The sequence below is a fragment of the Rhinatrema bivittatum genome, chromosome 5 (assembly GCF_901001135.1).
Source record: "Rhinatrema bivittatum chromosome 5, aRhiBiv1.1, whole genome shotgun sequence".
Lineage (NCBI taxonomy): Eukaryota > Metazoa > Chordata > Amphibia > Gymnophiona > Rhinatrematidae > Rhinatrema > Rhinatrema bivittatum.
Window position 1 is genome coordinate 310,839,318 of NC_042619.1, and position 20,687 is coordinate 310,860,004.

At 44.6% G+C, this 20,687-nt stretch overlaps 1 protein-coding gene and 1 long non-coding RNA gene across 2 annotated transcripts in view; one reads left to right on the forward strand and one right to left on the reverse strand.

The window, feature by feature from the left end:
- ACTR1B (actin related protein 1B) overlaps positions 1-9,829 on the forward strand; it is a 58,222-nt gene extending 48,393 nt beyond the window's left edge. The window contains exons 6-11 of the mRNA XM_029604314.1: positions 3,828-4,044; positions 4,906-4,998; positions 5,497-5,671; positions 6,028-6,089; positions 6,840-6,880; positions 7,180-9,829. Coding sequence (XP_029460174.1) covers positions 3,828-4,044; positions 4,906-4,998; positions 5,497-5,671; positions 6,028-6,089; positions 6,840-6,880; positions 7,180-7,282 — 691 coding nt within the window. The 3' untranslated portion in view covers positions 7,283-9,829. The remainder of the gene's footprint in view (positions 1-3,827; positions 4,045-4,905; positions 4,999-5,496; positions 5,672-6,027; positions 6,090-6,839; positions 6,881-7,179) is intronic.
- Positions 1,160-20,402, reverse strand: LOC115092901. The gene is made up of 3 exons (XR_003857109.1): positions 18,917-20,402; positions 3,212-4,372; positions 1,160-2,322 (listed from the first exon to the last, which is right to left on the reverse strand). It is a non-coding gene; the product is annotated as an uncharacterized LOC115092901 (long non-coding RNA).
- Between the last annotated feature and the right edge of the window lie 285 nt (positions 20,403-20,687).

The window sequence follows — 20,687 nt, forward strand, 5'->3', positions numbered from 1 at the left end:
TGAAAATTAGCAGGTAAGAACCAGTTTTCCTTTACTTTAGAGATCTTTCTGTGGAAAGGGGGGTGTTTTATAGGAGCATTATCTCAAAAATGTATAGGTTTCTGTTTTTTCAAAAAGAGATTTTAAGAGAGCACCATCTTCAATATTTTTTTTTAAAGTGGTGTGGGAGAACATTTGCAAGAGAGTGGCTAAATCTTCTATATCAGCCACTTTGAAAATGCTTATAAGATCTACTACAGATGGTATATTACGCCTTATATAGATTAAAACATTATTTGCTTTTATCAGATGCTAAAAGTTATTTGCTCCTGGCTTTAGAAATGTTGTCCCTGTTTGGACATTTTTTCAGTGTTTAAACTCAAGTTTAGAGAAATCAGAAGCTTTAGATATATGAAGGGTGATCTGAAAAGGGATTGGAGGAATTTCCAGGAAATTCCATTAAATATTTAGGGGTAGGGATATCTACTTCCTCTTCCAATCTCTATACACACAATATTCCCACCATTCCTTTTTGTATTTTAATGTTTATTCCCACCATTCCTTTTTGTATTTTAATGTTTTATTGAAGAACTTTTTTCAAGAGTACAACGACAGAAAAACATACTCAGCAAACAGTAGACTATACCATCTCACAATCGCACATTGTGGGGAATCATTGTTTTCTATCCCTCCCCTACCCCCCCCAAACCCCTCTTAACACACTTATCAGAGGGCTCCCATATTCAGTTAGCTTCTTCCTTTGATAAACACTCCATTTACCTTTCAGCAGACACAGATTATTGGGCACTGCCACCTTCTTCCAGAGAGCTGCAATTTTGCACCTAGCAGCCAAGAAAATATGTGAAACCAACTTGGCAGTTTTAATTGGGAGGTTGTCAGTCTGTGCATGAAGGATATACCTTGAAGGCAGTAATATTGAGGATAATAGATTGGGCCTTCTTCTGAAAGGGGCCACCACAACCTCTCCAGCATGCATCATAAACTGAGCTATATATTTTCTTTTATACCCATATTCTCTATAGGGATAGCTCGAACACCTTTTTTTTTGTTTTGTTTATAAAGTTTTATTAGAGTAAGAATACATATAACAATGTTAATAAGCAAACATGTTAATATCCATATCCTTTGTATTGAATAAATCTAACAATTCTAACAATTATCAGTTATCAAGATTCCCCCATTAACTCCCCTCCCCTTCCCCGTATTTTAACAGCATGGTGTATTTCCTGTATCAAAAACATCATTAAAGCATGATGAATGAATACATAGTAATCATATAAACATTGAAATATCGAACCAATAAGTGCTCGTTCAGGAAATTTCTGATGTGACGCGGTATAGAATAAGTGCAGGTGTTTACTGTTGAATTGAAAAGGGACTGTCGTGGTGGTCTCTTCAAGGACTGTGTTGTTCCTCCCAGCCTTTCCATGGCTTCCAAAGCTTCTCAAACTGGGTGTATTCGTTGTTTTTCAAGGCAGTAAGTCTCTGTAGCGACCATGTGTTTGCTAGTCTTGCATGTAATGAGACTCGAGTAGGTAAGTTCTCTGTTTTCCAAAATGTTGCCAGTTCGCATCGGGCTGCAATCAATATAGTACTCCATAGTCTCCCCTGATCTTGCGGTAGATCTAGTGGTAAGTTAAGAAGGGCGCATTCAGGATTAACAGAAATAGCTGTCTTAAGAGTCTCTGAAGCATATTTAGTGGTAATTTCCCAAAATTGGGTAACCCGAGGGCATGCCTACCATAGATGAAAAAAAGTTCCTTTTTCCCCACATTTCTTCCAACAGCAGTCCCCGTGTTTGGGATAAATCTTTTGCAGTCGTTCTGGCATATAGTACCAACGAAGCAATACTTTATAACAATTTTCTGATAAGGAGGCGTAAGAGGATCCCCTCTTTGTATGAAAGAATATAGAGTCCCATTGTTCAGCCGATAGTTCAGACCCTAGATCCCTCTGCTATGCTTTCATATAGTTTGGATAATTATTGGAATCTTTATTAAGATAATTATACACCTGGGAGATGGCTTTCTTCATTGAGTCTGCCTGCTTGCACCAATGTTCTAATTGCGTTTTGCCTTGATTTATCTCGAGATCTACCTTCTCAGCTTATATGAAATGTCGTAATTGGATGTAAGGCAGAACATCCTGGCTAGTGAGTTGAAATTTCTCCTGGAGGGACTCGTAGGGCAACATTATCCCTCCTTCATACACATGACCTAATTGTATAATGCCTTTATCTGCCCAATTTCTAAAGGCGTGGGATTTGTGTCCCATGGGAAGATCGAACATCTTTATTCTCTTGCAGCTTACGAGTAAGAGGTTCTAAAGATAAGAGAAATAGAAGAGGTAATAAAGGGCATCCTTGCCTGGTTCCCCTACTCGACTGAAAGACAGAAGATGGTCAACCATATACATTCACTTGAGCAACAGCGATTAGAATAAAGGATTTACTCCGAATCCATAATAAACCCTTGGAAACCCAGACATTGAATCCAGTAAAAGAGGTTGGCACCCTAAGTAAATGCATAAAATATCAAAATCTTTCTCTGCATCCAAAGCAATTAAGGGATCTACTACCTAGTCTCTTGCACTTTCCTCCAACATTGTGGTTAGTTTCTGATCTCCTATTATGGACAAATCCTACTTGTAATGGAGAAACGAATGATGGGAGAACATATTTTAATCTATTATAAAAAATTTTGCAAAAATGATTGCTCTCTTGATTTAGCAGATATGGGTCTGTAGGAGCTTGGATTTGTCACATCACATCTAGGTTTAGATGTTTGTTTTATTTTTATTTATTTAGATTTATATTCCACTTTACACACTTTTTTCAGTGCTTCAAAGTGGATTACATTCAGGTACTGTAGGTATTTGTTATCGTAATTACAAGATTTGTGTATTTTAAATTAAAATTCTGCCTCTAGTCCGCCCAGATTGCTTCTATGTTCCAGGAGGGGTAACCTGCTGTTGTAATTATTGCTGAGAATGGCTCAGATTGCAAATGCTTCTCTGTGCCCCTATCATCGTGTTACCCCTAGACATATTTATTTTATTTATTTAACAGATTTATAGCCAGCTCAAGGTATGTAACAATACAAATAGAATAACAATTTACACTTACATATACAATTACTCATAGTCTTGGAGACACCAGAATTTATTGTGCTCTGCCAGACTTTCTTTATTACATTTCTGAGCTGGGGCTTACCTTTTGTTTGGCCCAGGAGTTTTCTCTTGCTCCTTTGGGTTTCTAGCTCTATTGGCCATGAGCCAGGAGCCTTCATTTGCAACCACCTGGAATTTTCTATCTTAGTATTTTTCCTCTCTCAACTCTACCCAGTCATTGCAGCAACAGTCCTTAGCCAGGGGCCACAAAGCATGGCCCTTTCTGGAGTGTATTTAACATGGATGTCGAGTCTGGCCATGGATGCCTCCATTGATTGATGACTGAAATTCCATCCTCTCTTCCCTCAGAAACTGTGAACACTGCATCTCCAGCTCCAGCCACTGAGCCACTAGGCTAGGCCTCATTTGCACTGTTTTTGAATTGCAGTTTCAACAGATATTGCTCTCAAACATAATGACATAGAATATGGTGGAATGGAATGTCCAGGCACATGCTGTATATCAGAGGTGATTCTGGTTGAAGACACATCTGTATTTTGCAGGCAATATTGGACAATTTTAGCTCCTTCTCAGGGTTTATTCAGAATGCCTTTTGCAACGTAGTTCTGAGGTTTCATCTACTTTCTGTGGGTATTTCCATCTTTTCCTTTATCTTGCAGCTAGTTGGAGTCACTGAGATGTGTTTTTCTCTGGTACAGATATGCCACGGGGCGCACGACAGGAGTGGTATTGGATGCAGGGGATGGTGTTACGCACGCAGTCCCCATCTACGAGGGCTTTGCCATGCCACATTCCATCATGCGAGTAGATGTCGCCGGACGAGATGTGTCCCGCTATCTGCGCCTGCTGCTGCGGAAGGAAGGCTATGATTTCCACACATCAGCGGAGTTTGAAGTGGTGAAGACGGTAAAGGAGGTAAGTCTGAAATGGTGGGAATGGTGCTTCAGATCTTGGGGAATCAGAAATGGGCATGGGCTCCTGTTGATTTTGCTTGGGCCCATTGGCTTTATTGTGCATCCTTCTGGACAGACCTGCCCTGTATTGATTCCTGACCCACTAAAGGCACTTACACATCTAGAAGTTATGTTTTGCCAGCATGATGCTGCTTGTGCAATTCCACACTGGGCACCAGGGTGAAGTGGGCAAGGTGACGTGGTGGTGATGATGATGACGCTGTCTCACAGGTGTCAGTGCTGGAGATTGCAGAGTAACAGTGGTGAGGATGTCTTACCAACCTCCAGGGCTGGAAAACACAAGGTGACAAAGGGGGGAGAGGTCATTGGCTGCAAAGGACAGAGTGATGGTTATTGGTACTAGTCATATTGAAAGTGGTCCTCCCTGTGAAGGGCTGTACAGTTATTTAATAAGGAATACACAGATGAGAATGATGCCACCCATCATGGTGCAAAAGACAAAAAGGGGAATAGAATTCAGATAACAGCCAGTGCTGGGCCCCAATTTTAACGGTCTGGGGTACTGATATGCAGACATTAAGGAAAAAGCCCAGGACTGCTTCTACGGCCAAGTCAAACGCAAAGCGCGTTCAAGTATCATTCTCTGAAGGTAATTATTGCTAGCAGTAATTCGGACAGTTGCTTGGTTTTGATTGTAAATATTACTCCCCTTAACATAAGACTTGTGGGTAACTTGCATGGAATGGCAGTTACCTCCATAAGAAACTTGCTGGGCAGACTGGATGTCCCATTTGGTCTTTGTCTATATGTTTTTGTGGTAATGCTGCTCAGTACCCATAGCTTTCCTTTTTTCCTGCTACAGAGAGCTTGCTACCTGTCCATAAACCCTCAGAAGGATGAGACCCTGGAAACAGAGAAAGTCCAGTATACACTACCGGACGGAAGCACGTTAGATGTGAGTGCTAAGGAGGCAGAGTACTCTTGTCTCTCTATTCTGCTTCTTTTTGCTCTTCAGTTTTGGAGTTTGGGGGGCTTTTATAGCTGCCTCTCTTGCTTTCACTTTCCTCATTCTCTGCAGCACTTTCTTTCTTGCTCTCTTTTCTGCTCACTTTTGTCTTTGTATGTGTATGTCCCCCCTCTCTCTCTCTCTCCATTTACTAAGTGTGTGTTAATTCATGCTGATGTGTCGCTTTTAGTCCTGGCCTTTTGGAGCACAGTTTAATTGAGACTTATATTGTTCAGCAGAGTGTGTGGTCATGAGGAAGCAGTGGTGTGTGTGTGTGTGCGAGGGAGCTTTGAGCAATTTATAGAAGGTGTATGCTCAGATTGCTTTTCTTCTCTCTAGAGCAAGGAGTAAGGGAGTATTCCTCTTCCTGAAATTGGGTGGGAGGGAATGGGGCCAAGGGCAGAGGGAAACCCTCCAGCAGCTCACAGCATCTGGTCTGTGTGACAGGTTGGTCCAGCCCGTTTCCGAGCCCCTGAACTGCTCTTCCGACCAGACCTCATAGGAGACGAGAGTGAAGGGATCCATGAGGTGCTGGTGTTCGCTATCCAGAAGTCTGACATGGACCTACGGCGGACCCTGTTCTCTAACATTGTGCTCTCAGGTGGATCCACACTGTTCAAAGGTACCTTGCAAGGATGGGTTGCAGAGAGTTCAGCTGCCATGTGACAGGTTTTATGAAGTTTTAGCATGCAGATGCATGTTTATGCCGTGGAGTTATGAGGATATCATTTATCTATAAATATCCTTCCATAGTCTTATGGATGTCATTCTGATAGAGAGCAAGAAGATGCTTACCTGTCCCTAAAAATGTTGAGGACTCCATTTTCTGAATGGCCTGTTGGATGCAGATTTTGTCAGCAGGTATATGTTCTGAAACCCCCATCTGGGAGGTGGCCACTAAAGATCAGATGGGGCCCTTTGAGAGCTATCTGACATCTTGCCCTAGAGTTTATGATAAATGTTTCCTCTGTGTTTAAGGTTTTGGTGACCGCTTACTTAATGAAGTGAAGAAATTGGCTCCAAAAGATGTCAAGATTAAGGTATGAATGTCAACCCCCCCCTGAATTCTGTCTGTTAATGAGAAGAAACAGCATTTACTGCAGGAGAAGCTGGAGGGTCCTTGGAAGCTGATGGGCCCTTAATTTTTGAGCTAGACCTGTCCCCAGGTGATTTTAGCACTGAAATCGGATTCTGAATATCGTGGTCCTTGAGCTGAGCCTGTAAGTGGGGAAGTACTTTGTAGCTGTATGATTTAGCCGTTCGCATACTCTGTCCACTGGCAGTGCTGTATAATCAGCAGCTGTAGTTACTGAAAAGGTGCAACTGCCCTCTAGATGTGGACACCCATCTTTGTTTGAGCATTCAGGGGGCCCACCCTGGAGAGAGCTTGGGGTGCACTCAGGCCCTGCAGTAGGTGCTGCTTGGCACAGAATACCAGGTTCAGAGAATCCTAGGCTTTAATTACTGGAAGAAAGTATTTTAGGAAATTCTTGCTTGTCAGTCCTGATGAAGGCAGTGGCCAGTTGGGCTTCTGTATTACCTTGCAATGGACTCTTTTCATTTGTGTAGAAAGGTCTCTTGTGGAGGTTACCAGAGTCCTAATGTAAAAAGCTGAAACTTCCATATAGGCAGCATGATCCAGTCTATGTACTCGGGATATGGACACACAGGCTCTTGCTCGCTTTCTTTTACTAATGAACAGTTCTGTGGCCCCTTTCGTCGAGTGTATGAAAGAGAACCCTTTTTATCCAGTGCTCACTTTCTTGATGTTGATTTGTCATTCTTTACAGATTTCTGCCCCACAAGAGAGACTGTACTCTACGTGGATAGGGTAAGACTGAGACCGTAGCATGCTGTACAGTGCAGAGCTCCCACGCTCCGGGAAGAACAGGCTGCCATGGAGCTAGCCCCTGTCAACCTGATGTATTAACTCTTTATCTTCTGTCTCTGCCGCCTTTCCCCTCTCACAGAGTCCTGTTATGTAACCCCTCTGTTTCTGCTGTGCTAATTTCTTGTCCTCTGTCAATCCCCTCCTCCAACCCAAAGTCCTGCTGAGAAACCCCTTTATCTCCTGTCACTGTTCTACCCTTGGTGCTTCTCTCTTAATCCCTTGTCCTCTCTTCCCTTCAGTGGCTCCATTTTGGCCTCACTAGACACTTTTAAGAAGATGTGGGTGTCGAAGAAAGAATACGAAGAGGATGGAGCTCGTGCCATCCACAGGAAGACATTTTAGGAAAAGAAAGCAAACTATTTAAAGCCTCTTGTCTGGGATCCTCCTGCAGGGCATGGTCCTTCTCTTATGTAACCTTCTGCAATCCAGAACTGCTTCTGCAGCTAGAGCCTCCTGTGGCAGGGCCTGGGGCCCCATGCACCTATCCTTTCCTCTACTGGGGTGCTGCCTTTTGCGTTTAAAATCCCCATCTTTTCTCCTGCATGCTTAACATCCCCAAGTGGGTATTGGAGCCATCTGATGCTCTCAATGTAAGGGAGGAGCAGGTGGAATTCACCAGCAGTGCCAGACTTCAGGGTCTCGAAACAAGAGCAAAGTCCATGGATTCTCTAGGGGATTTCTGAGAGAGGGAGAGCTGAGGTTAAGTTGCCAAGGGCAAGGCACTGCACATAGTGTATCCTTTCCAAGAGGTAGGGTGATGGGGAGCCATCAGTGTCCCACGCCACCTGACCATGAAGAGGAGTAGAAGCAGAGGGTATGAGTCTGAAGTTACACCAATGAAATGAAAAGTAACTGACCTACTGCATAATATTGGCTACATCCCCAAGTAATACTCTGGAAAAGGATGGTGGGACTTATTTGGTTTACCACTTGTGTCCCTGTATTTTATTTATTCTGCTTGGCAGCTGTTATCTCACTGATCATGTGATCCACTGCTGGCCAGTAGCAGCATGAAGGGTTTTTACCTTCTAGTCCTATGGGAATTTAGATTGGCCAAAACCCTTTAGGCTGTGTATTCTTATTCTCCCCCGCCCCTTTCAAGTTTCTCATTGTTATATCCAGAGAGAGAGCTCAGAAGGTCTCACAAAACATTAATCTGGGGTAATTGACTAGGTTGTCTGTGGTTTGTTGATTGAAACACTGCCATCACTTACCCTTTCTTCCTGTCTGCATACTGTCCCTGGCTCATTCTCTCTCTCTCTCTCTCTCTCTCACCAACTGTCCCCCTGCAGTGTGGCTTGATTGTCTGCTTTAACCTTGGAAGGATGTAGTTTGGGAAATAGCAAAGCATGACTGTGGTTGGACTTGCCCCCAGTTAACCAGAGCCCATTAAAAGTTCACTAAAAGTTGTCACAGGTCTTGATTACTACTTCAGCATGGAGTTTTCTGGCTTGAAGGAGGTGTCGGTCACAGGCAATCCCTGTCCATGCACCAGATGTTGCAGTGAATGTTAGGGTAGGACATGAGGGCTCATTTCTGGGCCTTATTGGCACAGCACATAAAGCCAGGGCACAGGCAATAGACTGATTGAGGTATTTTAAATTCCAACTCCAGATCCAGGGTATTATGGTTAGAGCCTGAGGCTAAGCAGTGAGGCTCGTGTTTTTTTTTTTAATCTAACATTTATAATCCTGGATTGTGTATTAGATATCTGGTCTGCAGCAGGAATCCTGGCTTCTTTTCTTGCTTTGCATGCTCCAGGGCTGGTATAGCAGCTGAAATAATGCCAGCAGCTCCTTGTAGGTGGAGCTGGATCTCAGCTCTTACACTGATACTTTCTGTCCAGCCAAAATATCTCCAAGAGAGCTGCTCCCTACTCTTTTCATTTTCAGATGGGTACTGCAGAGCTTATCCTAATACAGGGATTTTCAAACCAGTCTTTATGTGCCCTTTAGCCAGGCTGGTATTCGGGGCTGTCAACGATGAATATGCACAAGATAGATTTGCATGCACTGCCTCCATGGTATGAAAATCTATCTCTTGCATATTCACTGTGGACAGCCCTGAATCCCAGACTGGCTAAGGGGCACTTTAGGACTGGTTTGAAAATCCCTAGGTTAATGGAAAGGACTTGGGAGAAAGCAAGAAAGACAGTTACGAGGCTGAGCATGATAGCTTGTTGAAGAGAATCAAATGGTAAAAACCTTATTCAGAAAAATAGATGAGGAGGGGACAGGATCATCTGTTTTAAAGTGACCTGGAGCAGTGACCCCCCCCCTCACACAGATCATTTTCCCTCATCCCCAAACAGAAGTACTTCCCAGGCTTCAGTGTCTCTAGCTTATACCTGGAAGTTATGCTTTGGCCCTGGATTGACAAGGGTTAAAACATTTCTTTTCCTTTCCCATTTTTAAAGAGCTTTTAAAAAGTATGGCCAGGTGAGAGAGACTCGTTTCCAGCTGACTTCTCATGCTACAGTGTGTTAGACAGCTGATGACTGCATCGCTCTTCCTGCTCGGAGCAAACAGCGAGGTCATCAGTATGGGGTACTTGGTTCCATGTTGGGACATTGTAGCCTGGTGATGGCCTTAAAATAGGATTCTAACAGATCTGAGGATCCTTTGTGGCCAGAATTGGAGTGGAAAGCCTGAGAGCTCTTTAAATGCTGGCATGCAGGAGAGAATTGGAGCTGCTTTGGAGGAAGGGGCGGTGATACACGTGTATATTTTGGCTTCTCCATGTTATTTGAAACACTGTCTGTAAAACAGTGAGTTATATCTGAACAAAGGAAAAAAATTTGCTTTTGACTGAATGTACAGTACCTTAATGCGGTTGCCTGTATTTTTTTGTAAATTCATTATAGTAATAATTATAAATTAATGACCAATGCCTTGTTTGTCTGTTATGCTCCTCCAGGAAAGTGTGTCATGTGATCTTGGGTTTCTTAATTCTTAGGCCGACCAGGGCTGAGAGCCGTGGAGCTAATGCTCAGCTCCCAGGGAGGAGAGTTCGTGTGTCCTGGTGGATGGGAATGGGAGCCGAGCAGATAGTGCTCAGCTCTCAAGTGAGTATGTAAGGATGTTGCACTCTGGCGTTTCCTGGTGGATGAGAATGGGGGTGCCGCAGAGGTAGTGTTTAGCTTTAAAGGGGAATGGAGTTCATACGTGTCACTCTGAGGTGTCTCCCGGTGGATGGGGATGGGAGCACTGAGTTTTCAAAGACCATTGCAGCCTCTCTCCCTGGGAATGCTGAGGTCCATATTCATGGGTGTGGCAAGTTAGCCAGGAAAAATTACTCTGGTCACTTTAGTAAAGATATTCAGTCCCAAGGATTGTAGCCAGGTAGCTTTAAAGTAACCTACCTGGCTAACTTCAGTTCTGTTCTCCCCCAGGACCAGACTTATCAGGCTAAATTTAGCAGCCTGGCCTTGGAACGCCCCAACTCTGCCTCTTATCCAGGTAGGTTTCAGCTAAAACTTCAGCAGGGCAATAAATTAAAAAATCGGGGTTTGTCTGGCTAAGTCCGGAACTTGGACAGACAAACCCCTTTGAACATTAACTTTGCTGTACTTTTTCAATTTAAAATTTTTTTTAGACTCCCTTTCAGGGTTATAGACTTAGGCTCAACATCTGTCAGACGTAAGCTTTTTCATGTTCTTAGTTACAAGTTTAAATGGAAATGAGAGGGGGATTTTGGAAAGGATTTGGTATAGAGGTACAAATGTCTGAGCAACAGAGGCAAGTTGTCTTCTATCTCCAGGTGCAGTCTGTCACAAACTCATACGTCCCCGTTAATGCCTGAGAAGCAATAATAGAAAGCAAAGCTGAGGATAATCCTTTCAGAAATGGATGTCCGAGACCAGATGGAACATGGCTGAGAGAATGCCTACAGACTGGCTCAGTGGTGGGCAAACAGTCTGGCCTATGGCACTCTACTTAGAAGTGAGATCCATGGCCTGTGAGCCCCTCAGGTGTTTGGAAAACTCCCTTCTCCCTCCTCTGTCTGTAACTCAGGGGACTCCTCAAAAGCTGACCCCCCCCCCCTCGCCCCAAGAGTGGGTCTCCCAATGAAACCTTTGGGCCCAAAAGGTTGCATATCCCTAGGCTAGATTCTTAGACTGCTCTTTTTGTTAAGCCTTCTAAAGTACAAAATGTTGGAAAGAATTATCTAAATTTATTTTATTTTATTTATTTATTTATAAATGGAATTAATATCTGCTGTAGGCTCCATAACTACCCAAAAAAGAGAGAAATTCATCAAATTTGGCACGCAGGAAGAAAATGTAATATCTTGGATGAGTTAGCATACCAGAAACACTAGGTCAGTATTTTCAGAGAACCAAGCCTCATAGCTTTTTATATGGAAAACTGTTGAAAGCTGCAAAATGTTGATCGTTCCAAAAGCCCAACTCGCCTTTACAGTACTTTGGCCCAGAGCAATACAGGCAGACAGGGAAAAATAAATGAAGCAGCTAGCAAAGGATGGCACCTTTTCCCTCAGACACCACATCCAAACTTACACACCTTCTCCCCTACAGAGAAGGAAAATAACTGACACAGTGGTACCAAAAGGCACATCCCAAGCCACTTCCCATAATTCTCAGTTCATGCAACCCCCACATGCATGGATACATACAGTTATACTCACCAAAAGAGCAGGCATCCTGCATCTCTTCTACACCCCTATCCACCCAAATGCATACCCCCATACTTACAATCCAACACACAATGCCTTTTCCACACTCCCCTCCTAACCACATCAGCTTTCTACACACACAGCAATACCCCCAAAAATACACTCTCCCCTGTTTGTTTATTCAGATTTAATATACTACCCATATAAAGATCTGAGCAGTTTACATTAAAAAATGTACATAAATTCATAAGACACCATCACCCACCCAAACAAACCTCTTCTACAAATCTGTTGGAAAGCATTGGAAAAGCCAAGCCTCTGCATGCTTTCTCTACTTGTTTCAATCTAAAACGTACCTCTGAGAGCTCTGTCATCAGACCCATGGACAGTTTCTTGATTACTGGGACGCTGTGCTGCTGCATTGTAGTAATCGCAGTTTGAAAACATCACCGCTGGCAGGCGGACGCCCAGCCCATAGCAATCCATGAAGTTTGAAAGCACATTTCCTGGGAGCTGGATTTGTCTGCTGCTTCAGTGAAGCATTGCCCAGCCCCATTCTGAGTTTGTGTCAGAATGGGGCACAGAAAGCAGAGGAGGCCATGAGAGTGAGACGGTATCACCGGTTCCCCACAGGAGAGGTGATTACCAGATCCAACCACAGTCCTTGCCTTCCAAATCTTTGTGGTAGATTATGGTACAACTGGATACTGCTATTCCTAGCAAGTTTGAAATGGCAGAGACTACCATCGAGGAGTTTACGGGTGGTGGTAAAGAAGGAGAGAAGGGTTGGACACTTTGCAGACCCAAGTACTTTAATTTACAAGCAGATTCCTTTGTTGTTACAGTGTTCGAGAAGGAAAATTGAATGTCTAGAAAATGGTGGCAAAAGGAAAAATAAGTCTCAGAATTAACTTTCCTGAAAGTGTAAAAATTGCATCAATGAAACTTTAAAAAAAAAATAAGTGGTGGCTTTGTTACAAACACTTAAGGAATCTCTCCCACCAATCAAGTTACCTGAAAAGAAAAACAATGGACTCCTGATACAGATGCACATTTTTCAAAGTGGATTCCTTTTTGAAAGCATTTAGCTTTGATGTGATAGCACGTGGCATTCTCTCAGATTCTGCCACTTTCTGAGACTCCTTTGTGATGGAATCCGATCACAATGCTGTCATTTGGTGGTTGTTCCCACGAAGGGATGCTTCTGTTTGTGCCTTTAAACTTGGCAGATTCCTTGATCAGCCCACTAGGCCAGGAGGAGAGCTGGGTTTGTTTTTTCACAAGTCAGATAAGGTGTTCTTGAGTTGGGGGTTACTTTTGTGCTAGGCTGCACTCGGGAACAATTTTTTATGGCCTAGATCAAGCGACTTCCTTCTTGAAAAAAGCCATGTCAGTTAAGTTCTATATTTAGTCTTCTGAAGACTCATTGATATTGGACTTGATAAGTTGTCTCCTATATTCTTCTTATTATGTGGCACCTTACTTGCTATTTTGTTCTGTCAGATAAATATTAGATTGATATGCTTCCTAATTTATTTATGGCCTTGCTTTTCCCTTTCTTTGTTTAATATAATGTATTCTTTATTAATAAGTATTACTTATGGTAATTTTATGTCATTTTTGTGAACAGATATCTTATTTTTGACACACAAGGCTATAATTTCAAATTTATAATTTAAAAAAAAGACAGAAATGGCAGAAGAGAGAAGCACAGTGAGCTTCCCAATCCATTGTCCTAGAGCAGAAGCGGCAGGAAACGAATTTTCAAGCAATACAATGAATAGATTTTCCTAGGAAGGCAGACCAGCCTCACAGAAGCAGTTTGAAAGCCTGATAGGTGCACACTGACGTTTGATACGGAGGGGTGGTTGAAACAACTCTTGTCTTGGCATGCATGCTTTTGGGATGACATTTGCAATGTATCCCATTTACAGCCAAAAGGGCCTAAAGTCCTGCGTACCCGCTTCCCCTTTTTCATCTAGCCAGCTCGCAGTTTGAAAACAAAATGGCAGCTTAAGGACTAGAAGACATTGTGTTCCCACTGTAAATGGTACATTTCTGAATTTGTGGTTCTGTGTTCAAGGGTCCTTATTCGGATATCATAAAGAGATGGTCTTGTAGAATAACTAGTCCGTTCTGTATTGTAGGAATTTGCCAGTTTACTAGTGAAAAGTGCCCCGTGTTGCCCAGGTAGTCTGTTCTGTAACAGTCTGTGTGTGTGGTAGGTGGGGGAATTTTAGCCTGCTGCCTTCCTGTGTGTGTGTGCTTGCTTGCGTGAGCTCGATTGCGCTCCTGCATGCTTGCATGAGTACTTGCGTGCGCCTATGTATGTGTGCCTATGCCTGCCTGTCCTTGTGTGTGGGAGCGTGAGAGATAGGGCTTTGTAGACAGAGCATATTAACAAACAGTTCCTGGTGTTGCTAAAGTTATCTGGTCAGTAACTGTGTGGGTGTGCACGCACCTCTGCCTGAGTGTTTGGCGGGAGCATGTGTATGTTTGTAAAGTACTTTGCAGACAAAGCATATTGTCTTTGCACGTTGCACCTTCCACCTTGTGGCCACAGTCAGATTCAACAGGGTGAGTAACCAACACCAGCCTCATTAGAGGCTGTAGCAGGGCTGGATTTAAGATTTTGGTGCCCATGGGCAGAAAGCTATGGTGGTGCGCTGTTGAAAGTTTGCTGGCACATGACCCTGAAGCAAGCAGAAGGAGGCTGATATTTGGTGCCCTACCAAGTTGCCTAAGCATTTCAGTGTGACTGCACATGCACCAATGCCCACATGAACTTGGCAGAGACTATGGAAGGGCAGGCCCTAGAGATAAATAGCTACTCCAATGACTTTGCAACAACCACCTCGCAAGTCATTGACCTGGCTGGCAGGGAGAACAGGCACCAGTACCAAAGAAGGTGGCAAACAGACCTGTGAAAATAGAGCCTCGTGCAAGCTGTAGGTCTCCTAGTCAAGGCAGTAGAATAAGGGTGCTCAAGCTGATCCTTGGGTTGTGACCCCTCCCCCGCCAGTCAGGTTTTCCAGATCTCTCTAATGAACATGGATGAGATTTATTTGCTTACACTAGATGTGTATGCAAACGTTTTGTCATGTATATTCATTAGGGAGATCTGGAAAACCCGACTGGCTGCGGGGCCCCCAGAAAGTGTGGGAAAAGGAGTGGGTGAGGGGACAAGTGCAGAATATGCAGCATGAAGAAATAGACAAGTAGAGATAATGACAAAGTGGCGCGTGCAATGGAAAAAAAGAGTGCCCTGATGCCTGCACCCTGAACCCATTCACCTCCTCACACCTCCAACACCCTACATACACCTCTTCCACACACTACCAAAACATATCCTTGGACATTCCTGCTCACAGCCACATGCAGTGCCCTCACAAACAGTTTTGGTGCTAGAGTGCCACAAACAGGTCTGGTTTTCAGGATATCCACAATGAATATGCATGAGGTTTATCTGCATGTCCTGCCTCCACTGTATGCAAACATCTCATGCATATTCATTGTGGAGGTCTTAAAAACCAGATCTGTTTGTGGCAGGACCAGAGTTGCCTATCCATGGCCTACTCACACCACCAGAAAGCCACTTGCAAACTTGCCCCATCACACATTCACACACCCCTTCTTCATACCACAGATACTGCCATTCACCATCCACAATGCACTTTGCATCTCCATCCTGCACAACCAAACACACCACTGTGACAATCACACCACTGACCCCACCCACAATGCACGTGACCCCTCCAAACAACCCCACTCACACATCCCCTCCATGCACACCACTGGAAACCGTGTTGCAAAATTCGGCCCCTCCTCTGTAAGCCTACACAACTCACAAACTCCCCATATATTTACCAACATATTCTGCCCTAGCCGCTCACCTCCTAACTGCACCACACATTGTCTACACCAGCAATTCTCAACTGGTGTGTCAAGTACCAGCAGGTGTGTTGTGGCTCCCAGTGTCCCACTGGCCTGGTTGTGCTTCCCTTCTCCCTTTTTCCTGCTCCTGCAGGCCAATCTGAAGCCTCCTCCCTTCTTTCTGCCAGTGGGAGTAGGAAGAAAGGAGGTGGTGGGTGGGCCAGGGGCACCCCATAGCCCGGGGGTGGGGTGGTTTGAGGGGAGCTGAGAGGAATGGCAGTATCCCAGTCCAGTGGCAGCGAAGAAGCCCCCGCCGAAGCAAGGCTGCCATGGGAGCTCATCTCCACGGCGGCAAAGAGGAAACCCAACGCCGCCACAGGAGCTCATCCTCGTGGCGGCGAAAAAGAAGGCCTGCTGGAATAAAGCTGCAGCAGGACTGGAGCCAATCCATGCAGCGAAGGGTTTGGTGATCAGGCCCGGTGCATGCATGTGAGAATGGGAGCCTGGGTGTTGGTGTTTTGTGTGGGTGTGAATGGGAGCCTGGGTGTTTGTGTGAGTGTGAATGGGTGCCTGGGTAGGTGAGAGCTTGTGTGTGGGTATGAATTGGTGCCTGGGTGAGAGCTTGTTTGTGATAGAATGGGAGCGAGAGTATTTTTGTGATTGAGAGAGAGACTGGTCAGGAAGATGACTAGTATGTGTGTGAGAGACTGGTCAGGGAGGTGACTGGTTGTGTGTGTGTATGTGTGAGAGAGAAACTGGTTAGGGAGGTGATGTGTTTCTGTGTGAGAGAGACTGGTCGTGGGGTCCAATTGGGGGTGTGTCTGTGTGAGTGACTGGTTGTGGGCCCTAAGGAAGAGGACTGTGAGGACAGAGCTTCAGCAGCCCTTGCTGCTTCTGGTGTTTGCTTTTGGCCTACCAGTGAAAGGAGTAGGAGAGTTGCCGGAGAGGGTAAGTAAAGGCAGCTTTTTAAGTTCATTTTTCTTGATTGACTGCCATTTTAATTATTGGGCATTATGTGATGTGTCTGCTGTTTTGAAATATTTTATTGATATTTGGACAATTTTTAATAATATTTGTGAGTTTTTAATTGTTGGGTATTAGTCTGTTCAGCATCTGTTTTGTAACACTTTTAGTATAGCTTTACAATCATTTCTATATGGAGCTCTGTATCAGCTTGGCTTATTCTGTTTTCCTAATATGTTTAGGGCCTGGTTTAATAGTTGTATTTCTTAGATAGGGTTGTTACTGTTTGAGTGTGTTCCATAATACAGGTGTAAATTTTTGCAGGTTAGTTTGTGTGCATTATTGCAAATCCTGAGAGTCTGTTATGTGCTATATTTCTCTTTCCATTTCTCCAGGTTCGCACTGCATGCAGAGTGGCTTTTTTGGTTTTCCATTCCAGTTTCTGTCTCAATATTTATAATTTGTGGTTTTTCTGTACTTGGTGAAGGTCAGTTCTGGGTGTGTGACCGAGGTGAGGTATTTTACGAGCATGTAGGCATTTGTATCAATCTATTTGTTGTGTTTTCTCAATGGGGATATGCATTAGTGGTAAATTAGTGTCTTTTCATAAGGAGGGGTATTGTGCCTGCCAGTAAAGGGAGTTTCTTTTGCTTTTACTAGGATGTCATCAGAACCAGAATATCATTTTTGTATGGAGAGTTGTACAGGCCCAGGGTAATGTCCTAGATCTGCTCTGCACTCATTGCTGGGGGTTGAGGGGATTCCTGTGGATGCAGAGTGCATGTTTACATTTAGCCTCGTGATGGTCACATGCTCAGTGTGTCACGCGTGTGAGAACCATCTGTCAGGTGTGTCCCAGACAAAAAAAGGTTGGAACCACTGGTCTACACCATAAAAATGTATATTCATACACACACTCCTGCCCACCAACCCCCACAGCATGTCACACCATTAAAAACCATGTTACGACAGTCGTGCTCTGCAAATCCACTCACATGACACCCTCCCACATATCACCCACCCATGCATCAACACCTACCTATCAGCCACAAACTCAGCACTTGCCCTCAGCATATCTCTTCACACAACCACACACCCCATCTCGACTTCCACCACCACACAACCATATTTTCATACACATTTCCATTGACAACATCCCACAGCCACTCACACCACCACAATGCCAGTCGCAACATTTATCTCTCCCCTCCTGCCCACTAATTCAGTCCATCATATCATTTGCACCACCACACACGCAGTCATTTCCAGTGATTCCACCCACACTGGCCTCTCACCCATACATGCATAGCATTGAACCATTTCCTCACACCCCCAGGCACACAATCCCTCAAACATACAACCACCAACCCCATTCCCACACAAACTCACAGGGCAACTCCAGTCACCCGCAAGACCATGTATCCAGTCAGGACCCGCAACCTACCTACTCCCCCCCCCCCAAGAAACTCCTAACACACCTGCAGAGGAGATAAAGGGAGGAGACTGAGGGTGGGAGAAGTGGAAGAGAAGAAGAACATGGGAGAAAAATGACAAGGTGTAGAGAGGAAGCTGTGAGAAAGTTGAGAAAATGGATAGTCATAAGTAGAGCTGGAGAAGGGAGACAAAATGTAGTGTACAGGCAAAAAAAAACTGTGGACGCACCCACTGATAACAGATATTCACACACGTACATCCCCACCCTGCCTTCACCATGTCTATCTGCACATACACCATAGTGACACTTCCAAAAACATACATACACCACACACACAAACCCCACCCATCAGCACTCCATGCCACCACACGCCACTTACAACCAAGGTAAGCATTGTGGCACATCTCATCTGGACCTGACAGGCTGGCTCGCCTCTGAAACTGCTGCAGAAAACCTCACCCAGCATGGGGCCAGATCCAGCAGAATCAGAAAGCTGGTGGGCTTTCCCAGACCTAGCAGCAACAGGAAGACGAGGTGTGGGGGGAGGGGGACAAGTAGAAAGTACATGGGGGACCTACTGTGCACCCTCACTCGCTGACCACACCCACCAGCTCCACACAGAAACCCCACCCCCCGAAACATACAGATATATACAGGAGGAGGAGAGGGGGGATGAAGGAGAATGGGGAAAAGAGTGTCTATCTCAGAATTATTTAGTCTATGGTGCCGTCTCATGGATACATCCTCACACAAGGCCAGAGAAGTTTTCAGTCACTTTCTGGACCTTGAGCATATTAACTAGTCTATTGCGAAAACAGAATCATTTTGTTACTTTCAAGCATCTGAGTAGAGCCTCCTTTGTTCCTAGGGCTCATAATGAAAGAAGTCAGTGTTCTGCAGCTCAAATGCCTTCATCTCTTCCAGTAAATTCTCCCCTGCCCCTGCCCCCATCTATTTGTGATTTCAAAGACCACGCCAAGGTTCTGCAGACAATGGGAATGTTCTTCCGATTTAGCAGAAGGCCTTTCACTCTGCCATTTTATAAACAGACCATGCCTAAGAAAACATACCGATTCCAACTTTACTGCTTAAGTAGGAGGACCTTCCCCCTGCCCCCCAACTTCTGGCATTCTTGGGCCCCTGTAATCTTCAGGTGCTTCTCGCTCATGATCTGATGCTTAGAACTTCTGGGGAAAGAGGAAACTGACAGGTTTTTCAATGTTAGCATCAGGCTAAGTACAATCTAAGTTCTCTGTCCTCAATTCCTTTGCTATCCATGCACAGTGCTCTCTGTAGTGCTCATTTCCTTTGCTATCCATGCACAGTGCTCCCTGTAGTGCTCATTTCCTTTGCTATCCATGCACAGTGCTCCCTGTAGTGCTCATTTCCTTTGCTATCCATGCACAGTGCTCCCTGTAGTGCTCATTTCCTTTGCTATCCATGCACAGTGCTCCCTGTAGTGCTCATTTCCTTTGCTCTCTATGCACAGTGCTCCCTGTAGTGCTCTTTTCTTTGCTCTCTATGCACAGTGCTCCCTGTAGTGCTCATTTCCTTTGCTCTCTATGCACAGTGCTCCCTGTAGTGCTCATTTCCTTTGCTATCTATGCACAGTGCTCCCTGTAGTGCTCATTTCCTTTGCTATCTATGCACAGTGCTCTCTGTAGTGCTCATTTCCTTTGCTCTCTATGCACAGTGCTCCCTGTAGTGCTCATTTCCTTTGCTATCTATGACCAGTGCTCCCTGTAGTGCTCATTTCCTTTGCTATCTATGCACAGTGCTCCCTGTAGTGCTCATTTCCTTTGCTATCTATGCACAGTGCTCCCTGTAGTGCTCATTTCCTTTGCTATCTATGAACAGTGCTCTCTGTAGTGCTCAGTTTCCTTTGCTCTCTATGCACAGTGCTCCCTGTAGTGCTCATTTCCTTTGCTGTCTATGAACAGTGCTCTCTGTAGTGCTCAGTTTCCTTTGCTCTCTATGCACAGTGCTCCCTGTAGTGCTCATTTCCTTTGCTCTCTATGCACAGTGCTCCCTGTAGTGCTCATTTCCTTTGCTATCTATGAACAGTGCTCTCTGTAGTGCTCAGTTTCCTTTGCTCTCTATGAACAGTGCTCTCTGTAGTGCTCTTTTCTTTGCTCTCTATGCACAGTGCTCCCTGTAGTGCTCATTTCCTTTGCTATCTATGACCAGTGCTCTCTGTAGTGCTCATTTCCTTTGCTATCTATGCACAGTGCTCTCTGTAGTGCTCATTTCCTTTGCTATCTATGCACAGTGCTCCCTGTAGTGCTCATTTCCTTTGCTATCTATGAACAGTGCTCTCTGTAGTGCTCAGTTTCCTTTGCTCTCTATGCACAGTGCTCTCTGTAGTGCTCAGTTTCCTTTGCTCTCTATGCACAGTGCTCTCTGTAGTGCTCAGTTTCCTTTGCTCTCTATGCACAGTGCTGTCTGTCTTCTCAACTAGGCAGAAATGAGAGGATTCATCAGTCTTCAGTGCCATTGCTTTTCTCTCAGAAGTGATGGTGGGGTTCTTGCTTCTCAGTCCTTTCAGTTAGATGTCAACTGGTCCTGACCTTGGGAGCTAAAGCCATGAACTGAGCTGTCACTGAACAGTTCATGGAGTTAGTTCTCGCAGCTCAGTGCCCATTGGAAAATGGAATGTAGCTGCTATGGATTTCCACCTATTTGGAGACAAAACATGTAGGGTTTGGATTTTGCTGTGAGGACACAGGAAACAAAACTAGAAGCACTGATCACAGAAATCAGGAATGCTGTGACCAGTAGACGTAGACATTCCATGCACTTTTCCTCAGGAGCAACGTATGTATCCCTTCTGAGGCCCACTTT